This window comes from Brachyistius frenatus, unplaced genomic scaffold (assembly GCF_029030835.1).
Source record: "Brachyistius frenatus isolate BFR_SWC_R1_liver_20210118 unplaced genomic scaffold, ASM2903083v1 Contig_5, whole genome shotgun sequence".
Lineage (NCBI taxonomy): Eukaryota > Metazoa > Chordata > Actinopteri > Embiotocidae > Brachyistius > Brachyistius frenatus.
Window position 1 is genome coordinate 9,732,375 of NW_027210604.1, and position 20,113 is coordinate 9,752,487.

Below are 20,113 nucleotides of genomic sequence, written 5' to 3' on the forward strand. Positions count from 1 at the left end.
GTTATTTGTTGTATTCTTGTCCACACTCCAATACAGTAGGTGGCGGTAATGCATCTTTCGCTGGATGCCATCCGCCATAAAACTTAAAAGAAGAAGAAGAAGAGGGTTTCCGTTGCGCTCCCAGCCAACAGGGGGCGCCAGTGGTCAGAGGTCGATGATCCGGATGTTGATTGGTGATGCCTGGATCCTGTTAGACCACGCTGCTTCAGAAATGGACGCCTTCGACTTGTTTCGGAAGCTCGGAGCTGGAGCTAAATTTGACCTGAAAAGGTTTGGTCAAGACGCCGCTCGGTTTAAGGTAAACGTGATGTGTGTAGGTGATATATATGTTTGACGGAAATAAAGACCGACAACAGCAGAAGCAGCCGCGCGTTAGACTAACCCCGGTCTGTGCTAGTCTGAAGTGGTCTGTAGATTTTATTTGAACGGTGGCTTCATTATCTCCATTCATTTGGTGATCGGTGTGCCACATAACAATGTATATAAACGCACTGTTTTCCTGTCTCATTTTGTAGGTTGCCAGACCTCAGGAAGAAGAAGCCTCATCGGATCCTCTCTCTGCGATTGATTACTTTGGCACAGGGTCAGCCAATAGATCCCAGAGTTGGAGACGTGGACTAGAGGATGGAGAAGAGCAGTATGAGGAGGGAAGTGACAGTGGAGACTCTGGTCCAGGAGGCAAAAGGAAGTGCAAAGAGGTGATGACGAAGAAGAAGAAGAAGAAGAAAGGCAACCAGGTGGAGGTTGAAGGTAAGAGATGTGGCTGATGAGAGAAGTTCCCAAGTGTATTTTCTGCCCATGAACGACGCCATGCATTTACAAAAACAGTTCAAGAATGTTTTTAATGTCCACGACATGTTAAAACAGTTAGAAAATAAAAGTATGTTTTTCTATTAACACTGAAGTAGGCGTGTCAGCATTATACTGCTGAAAGAAATCAGACCATTGATAAATTAATATTTTGGAGAGTTTTAGCTAAAAATTACCAAAGTTTTCCTGTTTCCAGTTTCTGAAATGCGATTTTGCCTCAATTAAGAAATTAAAAATCTCCGTAAACGGAAACTTATTGGATTTGCAGAAATTTAAGCAAGCAGAGAATATGTTGCTTTGAGCTGAGAACAAATAAGACTTAATTGTAAAAAGAATTGATTTGCGAACACTTGATCCACAAAGTGTTGGAGAAAGAAAGTTTCCTGCCAGAAACCGCCTGTGTGTGTGTGTGTGTGTGTGTGTGTGTGTGTGTGTGTGTGTGTGTGTGTGTGTGTGTGTGTGTGTGTGTAAAACCTTTCTGGCTTTATGAATCTCCAGTACGAGAGACTTGGTGATGTGTTGCGTACAGAGACTCTGACATAAATGTTACATCTCTGTTTGTATTTGTTTGCTCATTTGTGGGAAATGTTCCTCACTTAATCTCCCAGAAAACACACCATCAGGTATACTGATGTGTTATCCATTCTGCGCCGCGTCGCACAATGTGTTTACCGGGAAAACCTATCACGCATCATAGCGGTGGTACATGAGGACATTTAACATGAACGTGATGCAGCTGTCGGTTTCAGAGACTCACTGCTGTTTGCTGTCTTCTGTCTGACTGAAGCTGGCGACGGACGGCCGACGGAGACTCGGGGCAGCGGGATCACCTGGACCTCCTCACTGGACGGAAAGGTCCAAAACCTGCAGAGTGACGGCAAAGAGAAATCCTCACTGAAGAGGCTAAAGCATCTTCATCAAGAGAAGGTCCTGACAGAGATGCCACTCACAGCACAACAAAAATAAGAGAGATTTGATCTGTTTTTTTTGTTGTTTTTTTTACAAATCACATTTGCTGCTGACATGTTCAGTACGGCTACTAACTGTCTGAACTTTGACCTCATCTTTAAAATCTTTTCTCTCCTTATTTGATTTTTAGGTGAATCTTATTCGCTCTAAACACCGAATAAACGTGCACGGCAGTGACGTGCCCGACCCCGTGAGCACATTTGAGGAGCTGCAGTCTGAGTATCGTCTGAACCTGCACGTCCTTCAGAACCTCAAAGACGCAAGGCTGAACGCCCCGACGCCGATACAGATGCAGGCAATACCGCTCATGATGCATGTGAGTACACACACACACACATACACACACACATACATACATACACATAGGAGTTGGTAAGTAGCCTTCAGATGGTGGTCTTATGAGGATTTCTCTCTGTCAGGGTCGGGAACTCCTGGCCTGCGCTCCCACAGGATCTGGGAAGACTTTGGCTTTCTGCCTCCCGCTGCTCGCCCAACTGCAGCAGCCAGCCAATCTTGGCTTCAGAGCGGTGATCATCTCCCCGACCAGGGAACTGGCCAGTCAGGTACGCAGACACACACAACTGCAACTAACAGTTATTTTCCTGATTGATTCATCCCTCGATTATTTTCCGGATCTATTTGTCATCTGTGGGTCTTTTAAAATGTCAGTAAATGGGGAGGAAAATGTCGACCAGTGTTTCCCAAAGCTGTTGAGTGCAGCTGAAACAGATTTCAGAAACATGAACATTACAAATTCATTACAGTCCTATTTCTCCCAGTATGTTTAACTACTGGAGGGTGACTGCCTGATATCATGATACATACACTCCAGGAGACGTGTAACAGGAGCTTCATGGGTTGTTGTATTGTGTTCAGACCTACAGAGAGTTGCTCCGCCTGTCAGAGGGAGTCGGATTCAGAGTTCACATGATAGACAAAGCTTCACTGGCGGCCAAAAAGTATGGACCACAGTCAAACAAAAAATATGGTAAGAAGCAGCAGACGTTTTCACAGAAGACTTAAATGATTAAATCTGAATTCCTTTCCTCATTGTTTGAATCCTGTTTCTGTGAGCAGATATACTCGTCAGCACGCCAAACAGAATCATCTTCCTTCTCAAGCAGGATCCTCCAGCTATTGACCTCAGCAGGTAACATTCAATCTGTTCCTCTAAGATGTTTCTTTTTTTTTTTTTTACTTCATATACACATAAGATTACCATATAACCAGGGATCTTTGTTGCATATCATACCTCCTCTGTTCACTTGTTGCTTGTTTTGGCTCCACAGTTAACTGTGCGATAAAGAGAAAAAAAAACCTAAACCTAAAGTAAAGAAACGAGAGAGTAACTGTTGTCTGTTGTTGTTCAGTGTTGAGTGGCTGGTCGTCGATGAGTCCGATAAGCTGTTTGAAGATGGAAAGACGGGCTTCAGGGAGCAGCTGGCCACGGTTTTTCTGGCCTGCTCGAGTCCGAAGGTGCGCAGGGCTTTCTTCAGCGCCACCTGCACGTCAGATGTAGAGCAGTGGTGCCGCCTGAATCTCGACAACCTGGTTTCTGTCAACATCGGACACAGGTAACACTGCGCCTGAAGACCTGCTCGCTGCAGTGGATTTATATTGTGTTTTTTTTTTTCTAACATGTGACTTTATAATCTGCTCAGAAATACAGCAGTCGCGACCGTGGAGCAGCAGCTTCTCTTTGTCGGGACGGAGAACGGCAAACTCGTGGCCGTGAGGGACATCATCAAAAAAGTACGGGCACACCGAGCTGCTTAGTGTTCAAACTCAGAGAACTTATTTTATTCTGTGAATTACATTATCGCATAGTAATGAGTTTGATGGACTATTAATTTATAATTTTAATTCTGAGACGATACAGATGTTTTTTTATTTTTATTTCTTTACAACCTGAGTAGAATTGAAATTGATGTTCTCCTCTCCTGTATTTCAGGGTTTCCTGCCTCCCATGCTGGTGTTTGTTCAGTCGATAGACAGAGCACGAGAGCTTTTCCATGAGCTTGTTTATGAGGGCATCAACGTAGACGTGATCCACGCAGACCGCACACAGCAGCAGGTAAACACACACACGCCTAAAGCCGTAGATATACTTGCTTTTTAACTATGTGTTTTTAGAGAGACATATTTGTGTCCATTGGAATCCTGCAGTAACGCACACAAAGGCAAATCCAACTCCACTGCGTGGTTAAAAAAAAAAGAAGTATTTCTGCAGCCTAACACCCTGAGTTATCGGTCTCTTCTGTGTCAACGTAATATTCATCCTCTTTCTCTCTGGCTGCTCTGTTCTAGAGGGACAACGTGGTGAACAGTTTCCGATCCGGTAAGATTTGGGTGTTGATCTGCACAGCTCTGCTCGCCAGAGGAATCGACTTCAAAGGCGTGAACCTTGTGCTGAACTACGACTTCCCCACCAGCGCTGTGGAGTACATCCACCGAATTGGTTGGTTTGGACAAAAAAATAAATCAGTTATTATTTACATGACCATTGATCGATGTCTATTACTACTTCTCAGATCTGAAGATTTCCTTGTTTTGTTCATTTTCTATCATTGTGAATGAACCACCTTTTGACAGTTTGGAGCTGCATCAGATTATGGCAACTTGTGATGGGCATATATTTGGCATTTTACATGCTAAAAGAATACTAATAAGAATTAAAAATGATTTATCAGTCATAAATATCATTGGTAATTATAGACCTGTCCATGTGTATATCTTCTTTGTTTGTACTTCTCCCCTTTCTGTCTGTCTGACCATCAATTCCTTCTTGTATCATTGTGTTTGTTGTCTGTCAGGTCGCACTGGCAGAGCCGGACATCAGGGGAAGGCCCTCACCTTCTTCACAGAGAACGACAAACCGCTGTTGCGCAGGTACGAAAAGAGAAAATTAACTTGTCGGTTTTGTGTGCGAGACCTTGGAAGGTTTTTCTGTGTATATCAAAGATCAACTGTGGTCATCAAACAGCAGATTTCCGTTTTAAACGAGCCTGAGTGTGTACTTGTTATTTTTTTTTCTGTAACATTTTCTTCAGTTTCCACTTTTTCTCTGAATAAATGCATCTCTCTCTTAACAGCATCGCTAATGTTATAAAACAAGCCGGCTGTCCTGTACCCGACTACATGATCGGCTTCAAGAAGATACACAGGTAAACAAGATGGATGACGATTACAAAACTCCACAATAGCTGAATTATTTAAGACATTTTTAGTCTTTTTATTTTTGCTAAATTGCTCTTTGTTATTTAAGTTTCCATTTTGGTAATAACTGTCTTGTCTGTTATGTTTTTGTTTAGTAAAGTGAAGCGGAGACTTGAGAAGAGACCTCCGAAGAGAAGCACCATTTGCACAACTCCTCGATACTTAATGAAGAAAAAAGGCAAAGCACAGAGAAAAGGAGAGAAGCCGGCAGAGGGCGGAGATCTGAAAGGAGAAAATAGACCTCCAACAGCAGTGAAGCAGCAGAAAGGGGAAAAGAAGTCGAAAGGACAGAGACTTGAGAAAAGAAATGCGATACAGAAAGAAGGAGGGACAGAGAAACCCGAGCTGCCTCCGAAAACTGGATCAAAGTCCTCTGGAGCCAAGTTAAAAAAGGAAGGAAGGTGGGGGAGCACATCCTCAAGATAAAGATTAATTTGTATTATTAAAATATGTAAGACAAGTTAAAGACGCTGATTCGAAAACAGCTAAAATAATTCTGATGTCTCTTTCTCTTCATCAGGAAACGTGCGAAGAAAACTAAGCCAAAGGGGAACTAGAGGAGAGTAGTTCAAGCAGACGGATGCCACGTCGGATGTGGATTTTTTTTTTTTTTTTTTCATCTTACAGTTTGATACTGTGCTAATTTCTATTGTCTGAGTACAAAATAAAATGATTTATGAGTAGTTGTGTTGTCATTACTGGAAATCACAATTTTACTATTCAGCTCTCCACTAGACATGGTTAGTGTATTATTCGCACATTGTAAAGGAATTTACCTCATGTAGCCACAAGAACAAACAATTTTAGAGCATTTTTTTTTATAGAGTATATCTGTCATGTTTCTATGAAATATTCTTGAAGCATATCATTATCAGTACTTCATATACTCCATTGTAAACATTTTCTGCCACTCTGAGGAGAAGAACTGGTTAAAAGACTGCTAGCTTGACATGTTTTTGTTTTTGTTTATAAAAGCAACCCATAAGAATACTGCATATACAGTACCAAACCTAACAGTATTAGCATTCACAGCCTATTTTAACCATAGGTTTTAACACAGGTTTTCAGTCAAGCATGTATGTAATGTTCACCTGATCCATTTCCCACCAAAAAAGCACAAACAAAAAGTAACACATTCATATCGAGTTTCTTTCAAACAAAAACTTGCATTTATTTTATAAAGAAAAAGTTCCAAAAAGCCCCTAAATTAGATTAATATACAACAACAAATTTTTTTTTTTTTTTAAATGTGTTCGTGCTATAACATTTAATTAAGACAGCAAGCAGTGATATGTGGGCCCTCACATGCTGCACATTGGGGAGCCAGCGGGTTGGTGCATTCGAAATTATAAAAAAAGTCATACATGTCACCCAAAATGATAAAAGAAAAGTAGTGTGTGTGTGTGTGTGTGTGTGTGTGTGTGTGTGTATTCATTCATTGCTCTTAATCTTTATCTCTTAAATAAATATTTTGTATCTATCTTATTTCCTATATCTCATTCGTATTTGTACATTTTTCCATAGAGCACCTTTTTGTCTTTTCTATGCTGCTTTGACGACTACATTTCTCCACTGTGGAATTAATCAAATCTAATCTAATCTCAATAAAAATCGGAATAATAATCCCTTCGGTGCTCAGGCTCTAATTACAGTCAAATTAAACTGTCTATGTTGTGTCCTATCCGCACACACCGGACGGGGGAGCAGTTTTCGCAACTGTCGCGATACATCTGCAATGAATTCTCGCCCATGCGTTATACCGTAGGAAACCCCGTTCAATCTTCCTTTCTCAACATGGCACCGAAGGTGAAGAAGGAAGGTTCGTGATTCCTCATCATTTTGAATGAATAACTCTTTACATTAGACACGACTAACGCCTCCGACACTCAACATACATGTCCGATATGAAATGATAAACTGACGGTGTGTTAAATAATCAAGGTATTTCGTGTAAATGTGTAAATACACAGCGGACGCAGCGTGTCTCCGGCATGTATGCAGTAACGTGACGCAAGCGAAGCTAATGTTGGCGTGTTAGCGTCGCGGTAACTCACCAAAACGTGGTCTGTAAACAGCTGCGATCTTAACCGTCCCTATACTGTCTTATTATGGACAAACCGCTGCTCGTTGATACGCTTTGGTTAGTAGCTGAAGTTGTAAAATATCGTCGGAGTTGGCTGTCTGTGACCATGTTGGCCCTCCTCCCTGAATGCTCGCTTAGTTTTCGGTTTTTGTTTCCCGAAAGCTGATTTTATTTTTTATTTTTTTTAAATTCGGCCATTTCGTCAGTTTGCAGGTAATATTTTGTTCTGTAAAGTAAAAACCTGAGAACTTTTCGGGATGTTGGTGTTAAATCTGAGCCAGGAGACTAAATGCAGTATAGAGGAAAATGGCTAAATGAAATATATATATATATAATATATACACAAAATATATTCACCAAATGAGATTTGCAATGTATTTAATGACTAAATCTGCACAGAGCAGCTCGAACAGTCTGGTCCTTAAAGAAAAGGACAACACGTCACTAATGCAGTCAAATCGTGATACAATAGAGCCCTGATGTCTTTGTGGCTCATTTTCACGCTACAAATAGTAGAAGCATGAAATGATTTCTTCATAACAAATGGTGTCTTTTTCTGTCTTAGCTGTCCCTGCCAAGACTGAGGCCAAGTCGAAGGCTCTGAAGGCCAAAAAGGCTGTGCTCAAAGGCGTCCACAGCCAGAGGAAGAAGAAAGTTAGGACCTCTCCCACCTTCCGTCGCCCCAAAACCCTGCGTCTCCGCAGGCAGCCCAAGTACCCTCGCAAGAGTGCACCACGCAGGAACAAGTGAGTTACAACTGCACGCTGGTCACGAAAGGACGCCGCTTATAATACAGCTGGTGCACATGATGGCAAATAGCGATCAAAGTATGAAAAAGACGTGATTCCAGCTTCATAAACTACTGATGCACCGTGTTTGTAGGGGAGAACATTTAAACAAACTTCAATGTTTTCCTGGTTTGTAGAGACTTTGTGAACCAGAAGAGTGGACTCTTAAGCCCTAAAATACCTGCATCTGATTTCTGTCCACAGGCTGGATCACTATGCCATCATCAAGTTCCCCTTGACAACGGAGTCGGCGATGAAGAAAATTGAAGACAACAACACTCTCGTGTTCATTGTTGACGTCAAGGCAAACAAACACCAGATCAAACACGCCGTCAAGAAGCTGTATGATATTGACGTTGCCAAAGTCAACACACTCATCAGGTAAAAATCTTTACGTGTTAGAGTGACCTGTTGTAAACCGAGTTGCTTAACTGATACTGTTTTATACGCTCCTTTCTGATATGTCATTCATGATCCCTGCCAGAAGGGGATCAGTGCTCACTGTGACCACATCTATATTTGTAGTTTGGGTGTTTTGATTTTACAGTTTTGCTTCTAATATGGACAACATGAGACCTCAAACAGCACCTGTACAGATGAACTACATGGACATTACTTGCCACCTTTCATTCATGGTCTGTGTGTTTTGTCTCGTTCCACCTTCAGGCCCGACGGTGAGAAGAAGGCGTATGTTCGTCTTGCACCAGATTACGATGCGTTGGATGTTGCCAACAAGGTGAGCGTATATTCAAGAGTTCAGATCAACAGGATGGTTGTATTTTTCAGTCCCGTGCACGTGATGTAAACTTTGATCAAGTCTGAATGTCTGATGCATTCAAAGGAACCACTGATGCCGGGTAGCGCAGGAACAGATGTGTTTTACTCAGCTGACGAACATTGTGTAACTCGTGTCGTTTTTCTGTTTTGCAGATTGGCATCATCTAAACTGGCTGAAGACTCTTGTTAAAGAATAAATATTTGTATAAACTGACTGGTTCAGTGTCCTTGTGTTTGTCACATTATTACCACCACAGCCTGAATTACTACAATTAATTTTCAGACATGGAAGATTTGCCATCTGTGTGAAGTGAATTTACAGTTTGTTGTACAGATATAACCTCATATTGTAACAGTTCTGGTGTTTTATTTATAGTCCTGATATCCTCATGAAGATATTTCTGTGGGTTAGTGTCAAAAACCATTTCAATACCATTTTACACCACCTTTATAAAGCCACTTAGTGGAGCTCTTCTGAGAACTTTAATGGGTGTTCCTCAGGCTCATTAATATTAATGAGGATATTGGCTGACTGTTTTCTGAGTGATGCCTGACCAGGCCAATCACAGGTGACGGTCTGTGGCTCCCTGAACTTACCTGCAAACATGATTTGATCAGCAGAGTAGTAATGGCAGCGCTATCCAATCCTTCCTGGAAATTGCAATAATTAACGCAAATTGAAGTGAACTCCACAATATTTGCTGGAGTTTTAAAAAAAAAATTTTTATAGCAAAAATATTACATCAGCAAAAGCTGTGCTGAAAGTATTGGGGTAAGTCTTCAGACAAAACTTGCTTTATTAACACAAAAACAAACCGCACCGGAACAAAGAGCTGCCAGTCTGCAAGACAAACCTCATCAGATGTCATTGACCAGTCTGTAAAAAGGACCGAGACATGTTAACTTTACGAAGGCTTTAATTTTCTACAACAGAGATTCTCTATGGTATAAAACAAACAGTTTAGTTTGTACCTACATAGCAGATAAATACTTAACACAAGCCACAGTTCAGGTTGACAGTGTCGGGACTTTGTTTTCCAGACAGAAAAATGAAAATATTTCCTTCATTTAAATTTAGATTTGAAGTAAAATAGCATCTAATGTACAGGAAGTGGTTAAAAACTCCAAACTCGACCGAAGCCCTGCAGGAAATATAAGCTGGTAAAGTACCCAAAGTTTAAAGAGACTGTTTTTACTTTCACTAGTTGTTCCAGTGAAGTTGATGTACTTTATTGTTTTGTTTTCGGATCACTGAACAACCGTATCAGTTCTGAGACTTTCCCTAATTGAGGACTTCGGATGAATCAACACTTCGATTTTAAAATGCTTTAAACCTTCAATAAACTGATCATTTACTGCAGGGCTGTTGGACAGGACTTAAATGTGCCACTACATTTGTAACAAGGGCAACCGATAAAGTAGGACTGAGAAATCTTATTATAAAAGCAGGTTAGTTTTGGAAAAGATCAGTGATTAATTATTTTCCCTACATTTTCCAATTTGTTATAAGATGGTAATACAGCCGTTAATCAAGATCAGATATTATAATAGTGAACTGAGCTTCTAGTGAACATGACTTACTTCTGATCAGATAATATATCTGCGATTTTCGTCAGGTGATGTAGGATATTGGGGACATCTTTAAGGTGTGTAAAGGTTGTCGCCCTTCCTGCTCGTTGAAATAATTATAAATTCACAACATATTGCGTACGTTCAGTCACATCCCAGTGACACATGAAACGGAGAAGAGGACTCTCAGCCCCCTGGTTACGAGAGGAAGGTTCGCACAGTGCCTTTAACCAGGCCTCTGCAGATCGGGCACTTACGCAGGGACGGCGCGCACTCTTTGCACACCACCAGGTGTCCACACGGGATGAAGACGATGTTGACCTCTTTGTCCATACACACCTTGCAGGTGCGCTCCTCCTGCAGGCGCCGCAGCTGCTCCTCCATCGGGAGGTCTGCAACAACAACAACAACAAAAAGGAGAGTGTTAGTCACAAAAGAAAAGTTGTACATTTTGTGTCCTACTTAACATTTACTGCCACTCGTACTTAAAGCAACGTCTTGCGTCAAAAGACCCCCAATATCCAAGCAGGTTGCCTTCATGTAAAACTTAAGGACTAACAGATTACCGATATTAAGAAGAGATGAACGGTTTCTTCAAATAGAATTCACAAGGTGCGTCACAGAACAGTAAAGAACAAAACAAAGTGTGCCATGGGCTCGGGTGTGTCTTCATACCTGAGAGATCTTGGCTGGGTGATGCGGCTTCATTTGACTGAGCTGAAAGTTGGAAAGACAACAACAACATGCAGTTCGCTCAGGTTAACATGCGGCGGAAACAATACATTCACTTTGAAGCTTCTAGCACAGAACAGCATCACGTGTTGCGCTGTGGACGCAGCAAAGCACTTCAGGTTTCCAGTTCTTTTAACCAGGTTAATGGTTTCTGTACACGTAAAGCCCTCCGGTGGTCAATTCATTTTATTCTGACGTGAACTACCAAGACACCGCACCGTGTGCTGCTTTGGGACAAACGTACCCATCAGATCCCGGAGCAGGTGGACGTCATTTTTCTGGATCCAGTTGCGGAAGACCTCGGCTGTTGCGTTTCCCTTGGTGAGGACGAGCTCGATCAGCCGGGCGGTTTGCTGCTGGGCCGACGTCTGAGCCTGAAGACCGCTGTACTCCTCGGCGGCTGAAGGTTCAGAGGAATCGGTTACTCCCAGTCAAGGGGTTTCTGAACTCTCGATGCTACAGCTGCTTGCTTAGCGGCTAGGGTTATTGTGATGAGCAATAAACGATCTCATGAAGAACGTCACATTGGAAACAATTTGAACAAATAAAAATGATAGTTAATTGAACGGCACACTGATTTTGGAAGCAGTCACGTACAGTTAAAAAAAAACAAAAAAACACTGCGTAGCTCCAATGGGCTCGAGGGAACAATCTTGACATTATTTTTGTTCAATTTAACAAAACCCAGAAAAAAAATAATCGTTCATGGTCTATTCGTTGAACTCGCTGTAGTGACAACTCGTCGGAAAATGTCTAAAAAAAAGTGCTCCCATTTATTAAAAACTATGCGGGTCTGACCAGGGAACAACTATATCTCACTGTGCCTTCGACTGGTGGGAGTTACAAAACACTTAAAAGATGTGGCAACGGTCATGGGGGGAAAAAAAAGAAAAGAAATTCACATACACAAGACGTTTTGCTCTCTTAAATGCTCCAAAACCGGCTCGACACTCTTCAGACGCTGGATCAACGCCGCCTGGTGTCTCTTCACAAACGTGAACCCGTCTGAAACCAAACGAGAGAGAGAGAGAGAGAGGAATTCATGATCACGATCTGCCCCGAGAGCAGCTAATCATGTGACCATCAACGGAAGTCTACGGCGTGTTCTCGCCGTCTGCTGCACCTGATGCCATCGCCTCGGCCAGCATTTCGCGCTCCTCTTCCCTCTTCTGGTCCTCGGCGCTCAGCAGGTCCGAGACCAGCTCCTGGACCGTCCTGTAGTTCTCACCGCTGGTCAGGATCTTGCTCTGGACCGTTTGCTTGACGAGACTGCGCTCGAAGCCCATCTCTAAAGCGGACTTGATCACGGGGGTGTTCATCATGACGGCGTCCTCGGACCGCTCCTCCCCCGGCCCGAGGTGGACCACTGAGGAGAAGACGGGGCAGACGCGTCAGGCCGGCTGACAGCGATCACACCTTCTACATTTTTGCACATACGACTTGTTGACAAGTTTCATTTTTACATTTTTTGACAGTAACGCAACAAAAAGTTGAGTGGATAAATGCAAAAAAAGAAGAAGATTTGGCCCAACTTTCAAGATTGTTGTATTTTAAAAAAAAAATTGTTTACTGTAGTTTTAGCCGTTCATTAGTCATTTCTCATAATTTCATATGATTTCAGACTTACCGGGTGGATCCACGAACTCTCTGGAGGTGTCTCCATTTGTTAAAAGCTTTTGAGGAGAAATCAGACAAACAGTTTTTTTTTTTTTTTTTTTTAATAACTTGCTCCGAGTCAAATGTGTAAAGAAAAATCCGATTCTCTGTTCTAACCTGCTCAAACAGCCGAGGAAAGCGAGCCTGGATCTGGTGAACAAACTCTTGTCCCTTCTCGTGGAGCAGATATTCACACCTGCAAATCAACCGCAAAAACACAAACGTTCATTGGCCGTCCGCCGCACGTCACCGGGCTATTTGTCGAGGCGGTCCTTTGCTTCAGCTCACAGTGCTCTGGTACACTTCAGCCACCGATTAAAACCAACGTAAAAGGGCCATCATTTACCGAGGAAACCATTTAGCGTGCTCCACCCATGGATCGTCTCCGGACTCCCAGCATCGCAGGCCTCCATCGCAGCAGAAACACTTGACATCATCGTTACGACCTTGGACGGATCAAACAAAGAGCTCTTAGTGCCACCAGGGGTTTTGGGGGAATTTCGGGGAGGGGGGGAGAGAGAGAGAGAGAGAGAATCCACCCCATGCAAATTCTGAAAAGGTGACTGAAAATAATCTTCATACGTTTCTCAACTTCCATATCTTCTTTTGCCTGAAATCTGAAGAGTTAATAGGATCACATTTGTCTGTTATGTTTACTGTTGATATCATGACATTTTTATATTTCTGTCAGGACTTTCCAGGTGATGTGAAAAAAAAAACAAAAAAAAAAAACACGAGACAAATACTAATACTGAAAAATACCCGTCTGCTGAGGAACCCCCCCCCCCCCCTCCCCGAAAAACACAGCAGGGAAAGAAACCACAATGACTGGTATTAAAACCGTTTCAAAGGAGAGATAAACACACTATGCCGGCAAATTTTAAGTATGGCAACTTCAGCTGAACTTTAACATCAACTTTGCTCTGGAAAAATACAAATTATGCCCCTGCAAGTAGTTTAATGAGACAATGGCTTATGTTTAAACGTCTCATTAGTTTTGATCCGCGCTCGATGCAAGCTTTCATTTGTTTTTGGCCACCATGATGAAGGTGAGTGAAGGTCGCTGGCACTGACCCAGCGCGTCTCTTCGATACGGTCCGTACCTACGTAGTAGAAGCCGGCCTTAGCCAGCTGATCGGGCCGGACGGGGATACGAGATGGCCAGTTGACGAAGGTGAGCAGCCTCTCTTCGCTCTGCTGCATGGCGGGGTTGGACACGTTGCTGAGGGCCGGCGCTCCCGAAAGAAGCTGCGACGTCGCCGCTAAAGACGCGGTTGCCGCAGCACCGGCCAGCGACACGTTGTCGGCCCGGTCCCCGCGCACAAAACGACAGTTGGGATAGTGCCTCTGGTGTTCGGATACGGCTCTGTCGCCCGGCTCCCAGTTACTCAGCTGCACGCAAAAACAAGAAAATGTCCATTATATTACCCAGAAATCTGTGCACTCGGGACATTAAATCAAGTAATCTATTTGTTTTGCTTACTGAAAGCAGCTGCGCTCGTGTTGCTGCACAGATACCCACCTGTCCTCCACAGCTGAAGCAGGCCACTCGGTCGCCTTGACCCAGGTAGTAGAAGCCCGCCTTGGCGAGCTCTGCGGGGGTGATGATGGAGAGCGTCCAAGGGTGGAAGGACTCCAGTCTGTCCTGCTCCCTGCGCATGCTGGGGTTGTGGCATGTTGGTCTCTGGTGGGACATGTCCTCCACGCCGCGAGAACTCAGCGGGCTGGAGGGCGGGAGAGCGGAGAAGGCCATGTTCAGGTAGCCAGCCGGCTCTTCACCCTGGCTTGTTGACGGGTTAGGAGCCGCCGGGCTCGCACCAGAAAGCTGGAAGAAAAGAAAAAAAAAAAAAAAGGAGTCCAAACATTAAGAATTAACGATTGTTCAGCTATAATTGTCCAAACAATACGAGGCCCTTTCTTCTTCTTCTAAGAAAAAAAAAGCACGTCTCTTATTTTGTAAGCAACTTCCTCTGATCTTACGGGAATAGCCGGGGCGATGCGGAGCGGCGAGAAGGCGGAGTGAGAGGAGGACAGCAGGTTGGCTGTAGACGGGAGGCTCTGGACGAAGGAGCAGGAGGGCGAGAGCTGTCGGTGTTTCTCCGTCGGACAGTCGCCGGCCAGCCAGCCCTCCGCCGTCACGTTGCACCGGAAACACTGCACGCGGTCGCCCACGCCGGTGTAGAACCAACCCGCCCTCGCCAGGCTTCGCTCCGTGACCACCGAAGCCGGGAAGCGGGCGAAGGTAGAGATACGAAAGAGCTCTGCGGAAGGAACGCAGCATCGTACAGACGCATTACTTCGGCGTCGGACACACACGTTCAAATGCGTTTGATCATTTATCTGAAAGGAGAAAGGGTAGAAGTTCGGGTACCTGAGGAGTTGTCGTACTGCAGGTCAGGTGGAGGCCCATTGCGGCACAGACCCATCAAAAACGGGTTGTTTTTTAGTTGAACAAGAGTTTCCATTTTGGGGATTTGAATTAAGAGTAATTTAAGGTAAAAGAGATGTCCCTTAGGGGAAGAGGGGTTTGAGAAAACCCAAGGTCTCGCTCTCACTCACACAGACGCACTCAGTCACACAGAAATAGAAAATACGCAAACCGCTAAGGAGACGAGTTGAACGCTGATCTAGAAAAGTGAAAAAGAAAGTGAGGTTTGAAAAAAAAGTGAGAAATGAATTGCTCCTGTGCAGACAAAAAAAAAAAAAACTACCAGTCCGGCGATCATCATTATTACAAAGCGTCAGAGACATCTGTCGTTTGTCTCTTCAAACATCCTATGACCGGCATGTAGACTTTACCCTTTGCTTCCATGTCACCTGTACCTTGCGCCGAGTTCTACATTTCAACGTATGAAGGAGATGTTAATATATCTTTCTCAGTTACAGTCGAAGTGGATGTACGTCAAACAAAACACACTCTCCGCAGTAAAAAAGAGAGAGAAAAAAAAGGGGATGAGCTGCTTTAAATGGTGTAGTAAAACTCCTTAAGCCAATGAGTCAATAATCATGACATCACGCTTGGGTTAGATCACCCTGGATCAGTATACATTTTACTGTCTAGTATATTAAGAAAACATATGCATAACATATTAAGGAACCACTCAAACTTAAACATAGGGTATGTGAATATACGTAAAAACATTTCTACATTAAACAAGTGCGCGCACACACACACACACTCACACTCTCACAGACCAAGGACTATGTGCTCTCAAACCCCTCCCCCCACCTAGGACATCCCTTTTGTAGGAGTCTAAGCCTCCATAATTGAGCAGTAAAAACCAATTAAATTTGTCTTTAAACCTTCCAGGTATAATGAAAGTCCCTCAAGTTTTACGTGAGCACAACCTGTAGAAATAAAGAAAAACAAGCCATAAATATCGTAATAAAGACATAAGTAAATAAAGTATATCATGTTAGCTCTGTTTGAGCCACAGGCAAAAACTGAAGCCACAAGACTCAGATCGGCAACACAGATGCAATTAGGACTGTCTCAATTACCACATAATGGCCTTATAGCAATTATTTGAGCTGATTGCAAGTCTTTGCATAATTGTTCAAATTATTTCTGGATTAAAAAAACAGCCACATGAAACTAACCGAATTATATTTCCGTTACTATTTCCATGTCGTTTTGTGTTTGAGGTTTGAGTGGAGCTCTTTTAAAGTGCTAAATATCTGGACCTGTGGAGAGTCCAAATCCTTGCAGTGTGACAAGTGTTGTGACCCACTCGACTGGCAATGATTGCAACAACGAACCAATGAAAGACACGAGGGAAACTTGGAGGAGTTGCAAGACTGACCAAGCTTCTCTTGTAAATTTTCCCAGAGTGACTTGAAACAGCTTTCTTCCTCATATTTTGATGGTTTCTAAATAGTTTACAAGAAAAAAAAACTGGTCTGATTGGTTTAAGAAATAGTAGTTAAGTGCAGTGTCATGCCTAGAAAGAGCTTTAGTCACTTTTGGAAGAAAAATAATAATGTCCTAAGCATGGTATAGATAGATAGATATAGATGGATGGATACTTTACTTTTTTGTTTTGCTACAGCAGCATGTACATATAGAGGGTTAAAGCAATAAAAATGACAGAATAAAAAAGTAGTAAAATTATAAAATATACAAATCTTTTAAAATGCACATTATATACAAATAAAATAGAATAATATTAAATTAAACAGTCATTTCTCGTGTGTTTTCGTGACAAATTGTAGTTTGGAGACCAGTTTGACTTGTTGTAAATTCATCATTTACTCTACGTCACAAATAAACTGATAATTATGAGGAAACTCGGCGGACTGTCCCTTTAACCAACCTGTCAATCAATGTCCTCTTAATTGACGAATCAAAAGTACTGAATGTGGTAAAGCAATGACCAAATGAATTGGAAACTCAAATATAGACTTTGATTGTTTAAAATAAATAAATAAATGCATGTTACGTGTTACCGGAGCGGATATCTGTCATCCGGTACTTTACGTTGTCAGCACACTTCCCGTTTTAAACCTCGACGTTATGTTGTTTCGTATTTAACGTTAGGAAGGAACTGGATTAAAATAAATAAATAAATAAAGGGGGTTTCTACCGTCAAACATTAATTAAAGCTTACAGTTAAAGGAGAAACTGTCGAAAAATGTAACATTCAACGCTTCAGTCTGTGGATCAGCTGGCGTCAGCGTGCTAACGCCTGCTGATGCTAATCGTGATCAAACTCGGCGCCCCTGCTCGTTAATCTCTGTAGCAGGTCGAAGAAAGGAAAACAAATCGGTCTGTGACTCATAAATACGAGACAATACATATGCTAAAAATGACTTGTCCTTTCCTCTGATCTCGCACACTCACCGCTTTGCAATTCCGTCGGAAAGTCCCGAAGATTCGTTTCACAGACGTCACCGGACCTACTTCCGGTCTGGAGCCTAAACTGAAACACACACAAGAAAAAAAAAACGAGATTCAAAGGTTAGAAATTTCTCTGATAAATCCGTCGGTTATTTTTAGTTCCTCTGAAGGAGTCCAGGTGACAAAGTACACTAACACCTCTATTTGATATGTCAAATAATATCAATCGATACCAGCAACCAGCAAAAAGCTATAAAACGCCACATTGAGTATTTAAAAAAATAAAAAAATAAATATGTAAACAGATAAATTAAAATAACATTACATACAATTGAACCTACGATGCCTATAGGGCACATATTCAGTTTAAGACATAGAAACACTTCATCACATGAACCACAGGAAACTTTAATAAACTATTGCAACATCAGTCTGTCAAAAGCTATAAACCTTTTACTCTAGGTTTTCTAATATTATTAAGGTCAAAATATAAGATACTTACACGGAGGCCTCGTTGAAGACAAGTCAGATGCTCAAATGTAACTCATTGGGGGTGAATGGGTTAGTGTAATGAATGGCTGACTTCCCTCAAACCACTCCCCCTTTGCTGCGTCACAAAGACTTTCCAGTACTGAGTGCATGACCTTTTTCATACCACATCAGTCTTTTCTTCCAAGGTTTTCAACCCGTGACCCTCATTGGGAAGTTTGTTCATTTTCCACAACTTGAGTGCACAAAAACTCCCTAAATCTCGAGTTAAATCATCAATTACCAATTTTTTTTTTTTTTTAATTTGGATTCTATATTGGGGGGGTTTATGTTTGGATTTTATTGATTTTCAGCATGAAAATGTACATATGGCACAGAGATATAAAAGTATAATACCAAACTAGACTCATTTAAGCTATGAAGTGGTCACCACATCCTACTCAATCCTAATAAGAGGTAAATTAGCCCGTTGTGTAAACACAAATACACAACTAACTATTCTGTACCTTTTGACACGCCTCCAAACCTGCTGCTCTCTTTGGACTAATTGATTATGGAATTCCTTTCAGAGGGACCACCAGAAAACTAATCAGGAGGAGTGGATTTAACAAATGACAGCATAATGACTTCTGGAAAGAAATGATTGACTTTGTATTTCATGAAAGCCGCTTGCTTATGACATATCACGGTGAACGATACATCTAGGTGTATTTAAAAGTTTATTAAACAGAAACTCCTTTAAAATGATTACATTGAAAATGTATATAAATCACATGCATAAAAAGGTACAAAACAAGTCTGATTGCCTCCAAACTTTCTGCAAATAGGGTGATAAACATCATTATATGTAACATACATAGCAAGTGTCATGCATGCCAAGATAAATAATAGGCTAGGTAGTGTGTTGCATTATGTGTATGAGCTGAATGTCACTCGGTACATTAATTTAAAAATGATTACAAAAAAGTGACTTGGCTTTTTATTTGGGGATGTTGTGAATGAAGTCATTACCTCTATATACTGTATATGGAAGAAGGAAGCTAGTTGAAAGAAATGGTTTTTACCAATTAACAGCATCAAATTCATATAAAATATGAACACACTGCAGAAACCACCCAGCACATAAAAACAGATTATATACTTATTATATGGTTTAACTAAACAGGGAGAATTAAAGAGCTCTCCGCACTGACGTTTGCCTCCTGCGCTGCAGCACCACATAGCATCTGCAGTTAGAATAAAACATTCCAATAACACAGCATCCACAATTAGTACGTTGCTTTTCTGAGGAGTCTTTGAGTTATGCTGAGTGTCTCTGAAAGTCCATTTATAAAGAAAAATATTTGTCCTTGTTCCCACTTACGAAACAGCTCTTAAAGAGTGGAAACCGTGAGCTACGACCAGAGGGAATTATAACTCTACACAGTGGTAGCAATCGAGAATCTTAGTAACACTGACAAGAATTATTTTTAAAGGCTGGCTTTAGAAAATGTAGAAGATTTTTCTGTTTCAATGCACATTACAAAAGTCTATTTGCAGGATCTTTAAACTAGCGTCTGTTGTGCAATTCATTACTGTAGTTTATTTACAGTAATGGACTGCAGGTTAGCTTTGAAATAAGTTATCGTTATTCATACATACTAAGAGATTGAAGGGGATGTGAGTATATGCTGTGTTGTAAATAAGTTTTAAAACACCTCATTTTTGCCTCAATTATAAACCTCTTTTTCCATCATTGGGACAAAATAAAAGATTATATCTTCTGGAGTATATTCTGAAAAGATGATTGTAATATTGACCTGCATTTATGGTCATTTGTGTTACTCATGTAAGTTTTGGATCAACTATGATTTAGTGATAATTTATTATGGTATTTTGTAAAAACAGGATGATGTCAATGTGGATTTGCATACACGGTATCTATGGTGATTAATCAGTCATGAGACTGATCAGTGAAATGTATAGAAGAAAACTAGAAGCAGCCTCAGACATCAGCCTCATTCATTTTGCTGGATTTGCATTGAAACTCTGCACCTCACTGTGTGTGCCTTCTCAAAATTAGAAACAATTCGTGATCAAGTTCCTTTTTTATCAGTTTTACCAGTATCATTGTGTGGTGACGCAGAGTTAAAGTTTCATTTGCATTACGAGCCACGATAATGCAAGACTCAAAAGTAATGTGTATCT

At 41.7% G+C, this 20,113-nt stretch overlaps 3 protein-coding genes and 1 non-coding gene across 4 annotated transcripts; 3 read left to right on the forward strand and 1 right to left on the reverse strand.

Annotated features, from left to right (window-relative positions):
• Nucleotides 1-170: 170 nt before the first annotated feature.
• Nucleotides 171-5,678, forward strand: ddx52 (DEAD (Asp-Glu-Ala-Asp) box polypeptide 52). Its single transcript, XM_069721725.1, has 15 exons — nt 171-298; nt 516-750; nt 1,598-1,737; nt 1,910-2,095; nt 2,199-2,342; nt 2,656-2,767; nt 2,857-2,929; nt 3,150-3,353; nt 3,441-3,531; nt 3,731-3,853; nt 4,087-4,237; nt 4,593-4,668; nt 4,872-4,943; nt 5,091-5,396; nt 5,516-5,678. The coding sequence occupies exons 1-15, from the start codon at nt 212-214 to the stop codon at nt 5,550-5,552; spliced, it is 2,037 nt and encodes a 678-aa protein (XP_069577826.1). The 5' UTR covers nt 171-211; the 3' UTR covers nt 5,553-5,678.
• A 1,060-nt stretch (nt 5,679-6,738) lies between these two features.
• On the forward strand, nt 6,739-8,857 carry rpl23a (ribosomal protein L23a). The gene is made up of 5 exons (XM_069721738.1): nt 6,739-6,814; nt 7,644-7,824; nt 8,071-8,247; nt 8,533-8,602; nt 8,797-8,857. Exons 1-5 carry the CDS (start codon nt 6,745-6,747, stop codon nt 8,809-8,811), a joined length of 513 nt encoding a protein of 170 aa, XP_069577839.1. The 5' UTR covers nt 6,739-6,744; the 3' UTR covers nt 8,812-8,857.
• LOC138635330 (small nucleolar RNA Z17) lies at nt 7,877-7,950 on the forward strand. The gene has a single exon (XR_011312122.1). It is a non-coding gene; the product is annotated as a small nucleolar RNA Z17 (small nucleolar RNA).
• A 685-nt stretch (nt 8,858-9,542) lies between the features above and the next one.
• On the reverse strand, nt 9,543-17,514 carry birc2 (baculoviral IAP repeat containing 2). The gene is made up of 13 exons (XM_069721751.1): nt 17,441-17,514; nt 14,972-15,948; nt 14,581-14,861; nt 14,123-14,425; nt 13,704-13,992; nt 12,947-13,046; nt 12,718-12,796; nt 12,572-12,617; nt 12,068-12,310; nt 11,851-11,949; nt 11,189-11,344; nt 10,888-10,929; nt 9,543-10,604 (listed from the first exon to the last, which is right to left on the reverse strand). The coding sequence occupies exons 2-13, from the start codon at nt 15,063-15,065 to the stop codon at nt 10,411-10,413; spliced, it is 1,926 nt and encodes a 641-aa protein (XP_069577852.1). The 5' UTR covers nt 15,066-15,948; nt 17,441-17,514; the 3' UTR covers nt 9,543-10,410.
• Between the last annotated feature and the right edge of the window lie 2,599 nt (nt 17,515-20,113).

Bases quoted from the DNA above. Each gene is read 5' to 3' on its own strand.
- ddx52 (XM_069721725.1), top strand. From the start codon at position 212: ATGGACGCCTTCGACTTGTTTCGGAAGCTCGGAGCTGGAGCTAAATTT. The intron at 3,354-3,440 runs GTAACACTGCGC...TAATCTGCTCAG, and splicing joins TCTGTCAACATCGGACACAG to AAATACAGCAGTCGCGACCG. The intron at 5,397-5,515 runs GTGGGGGAGCAC...TCTCTTCATCAG, and splicing joins AAGTTAAAAAAGGAAGGAAG to GAAACGTGCGAAGAAAACTA.
- rpl23a (XM_069721738.1), top strand. From the start codon at position 6,745: ATGCGTTATACCGTAGGAAACCCCGTTCAATCTTCCTTTCTCAACATG. The intron at 7,825-8,070 runs GTGAGTTACAAC...TTCTGTCCACAG, and splicing joins AGTGCACCACGCAGGAACAA to GCTGGATCACTATGCCATCA. The intron at 8,248-8,532 runs GTAAAAATCTTT...TTCCACCTTCAG, and splicing joins AAAGTCAACACACTCATCAG to GCCCGACGGTGAGAAGAAGG.
- birc2 (XM_069721751.1), bottom strand. From the start codon at position 15,065: ATGGAAACTCTTGTTCAACTAAAAAACAACCCGTTTTTGATGGGTCTG. The intron at 14,862-14,971 runs GTACCCGAACTT...TTCCTTCCGCAG, and splicing joins GCAGTACGACAACTCCTCAG to AGCTCTTTCGTATCTCTACC. The intron at 14,426-14,580 runs GTAAGATCAGAG...CTTTTCTTCCAG, and splicing joins GCATCGCCCCGGCTATTCCC to CTTTCTGGTGCGAGCCCGGC.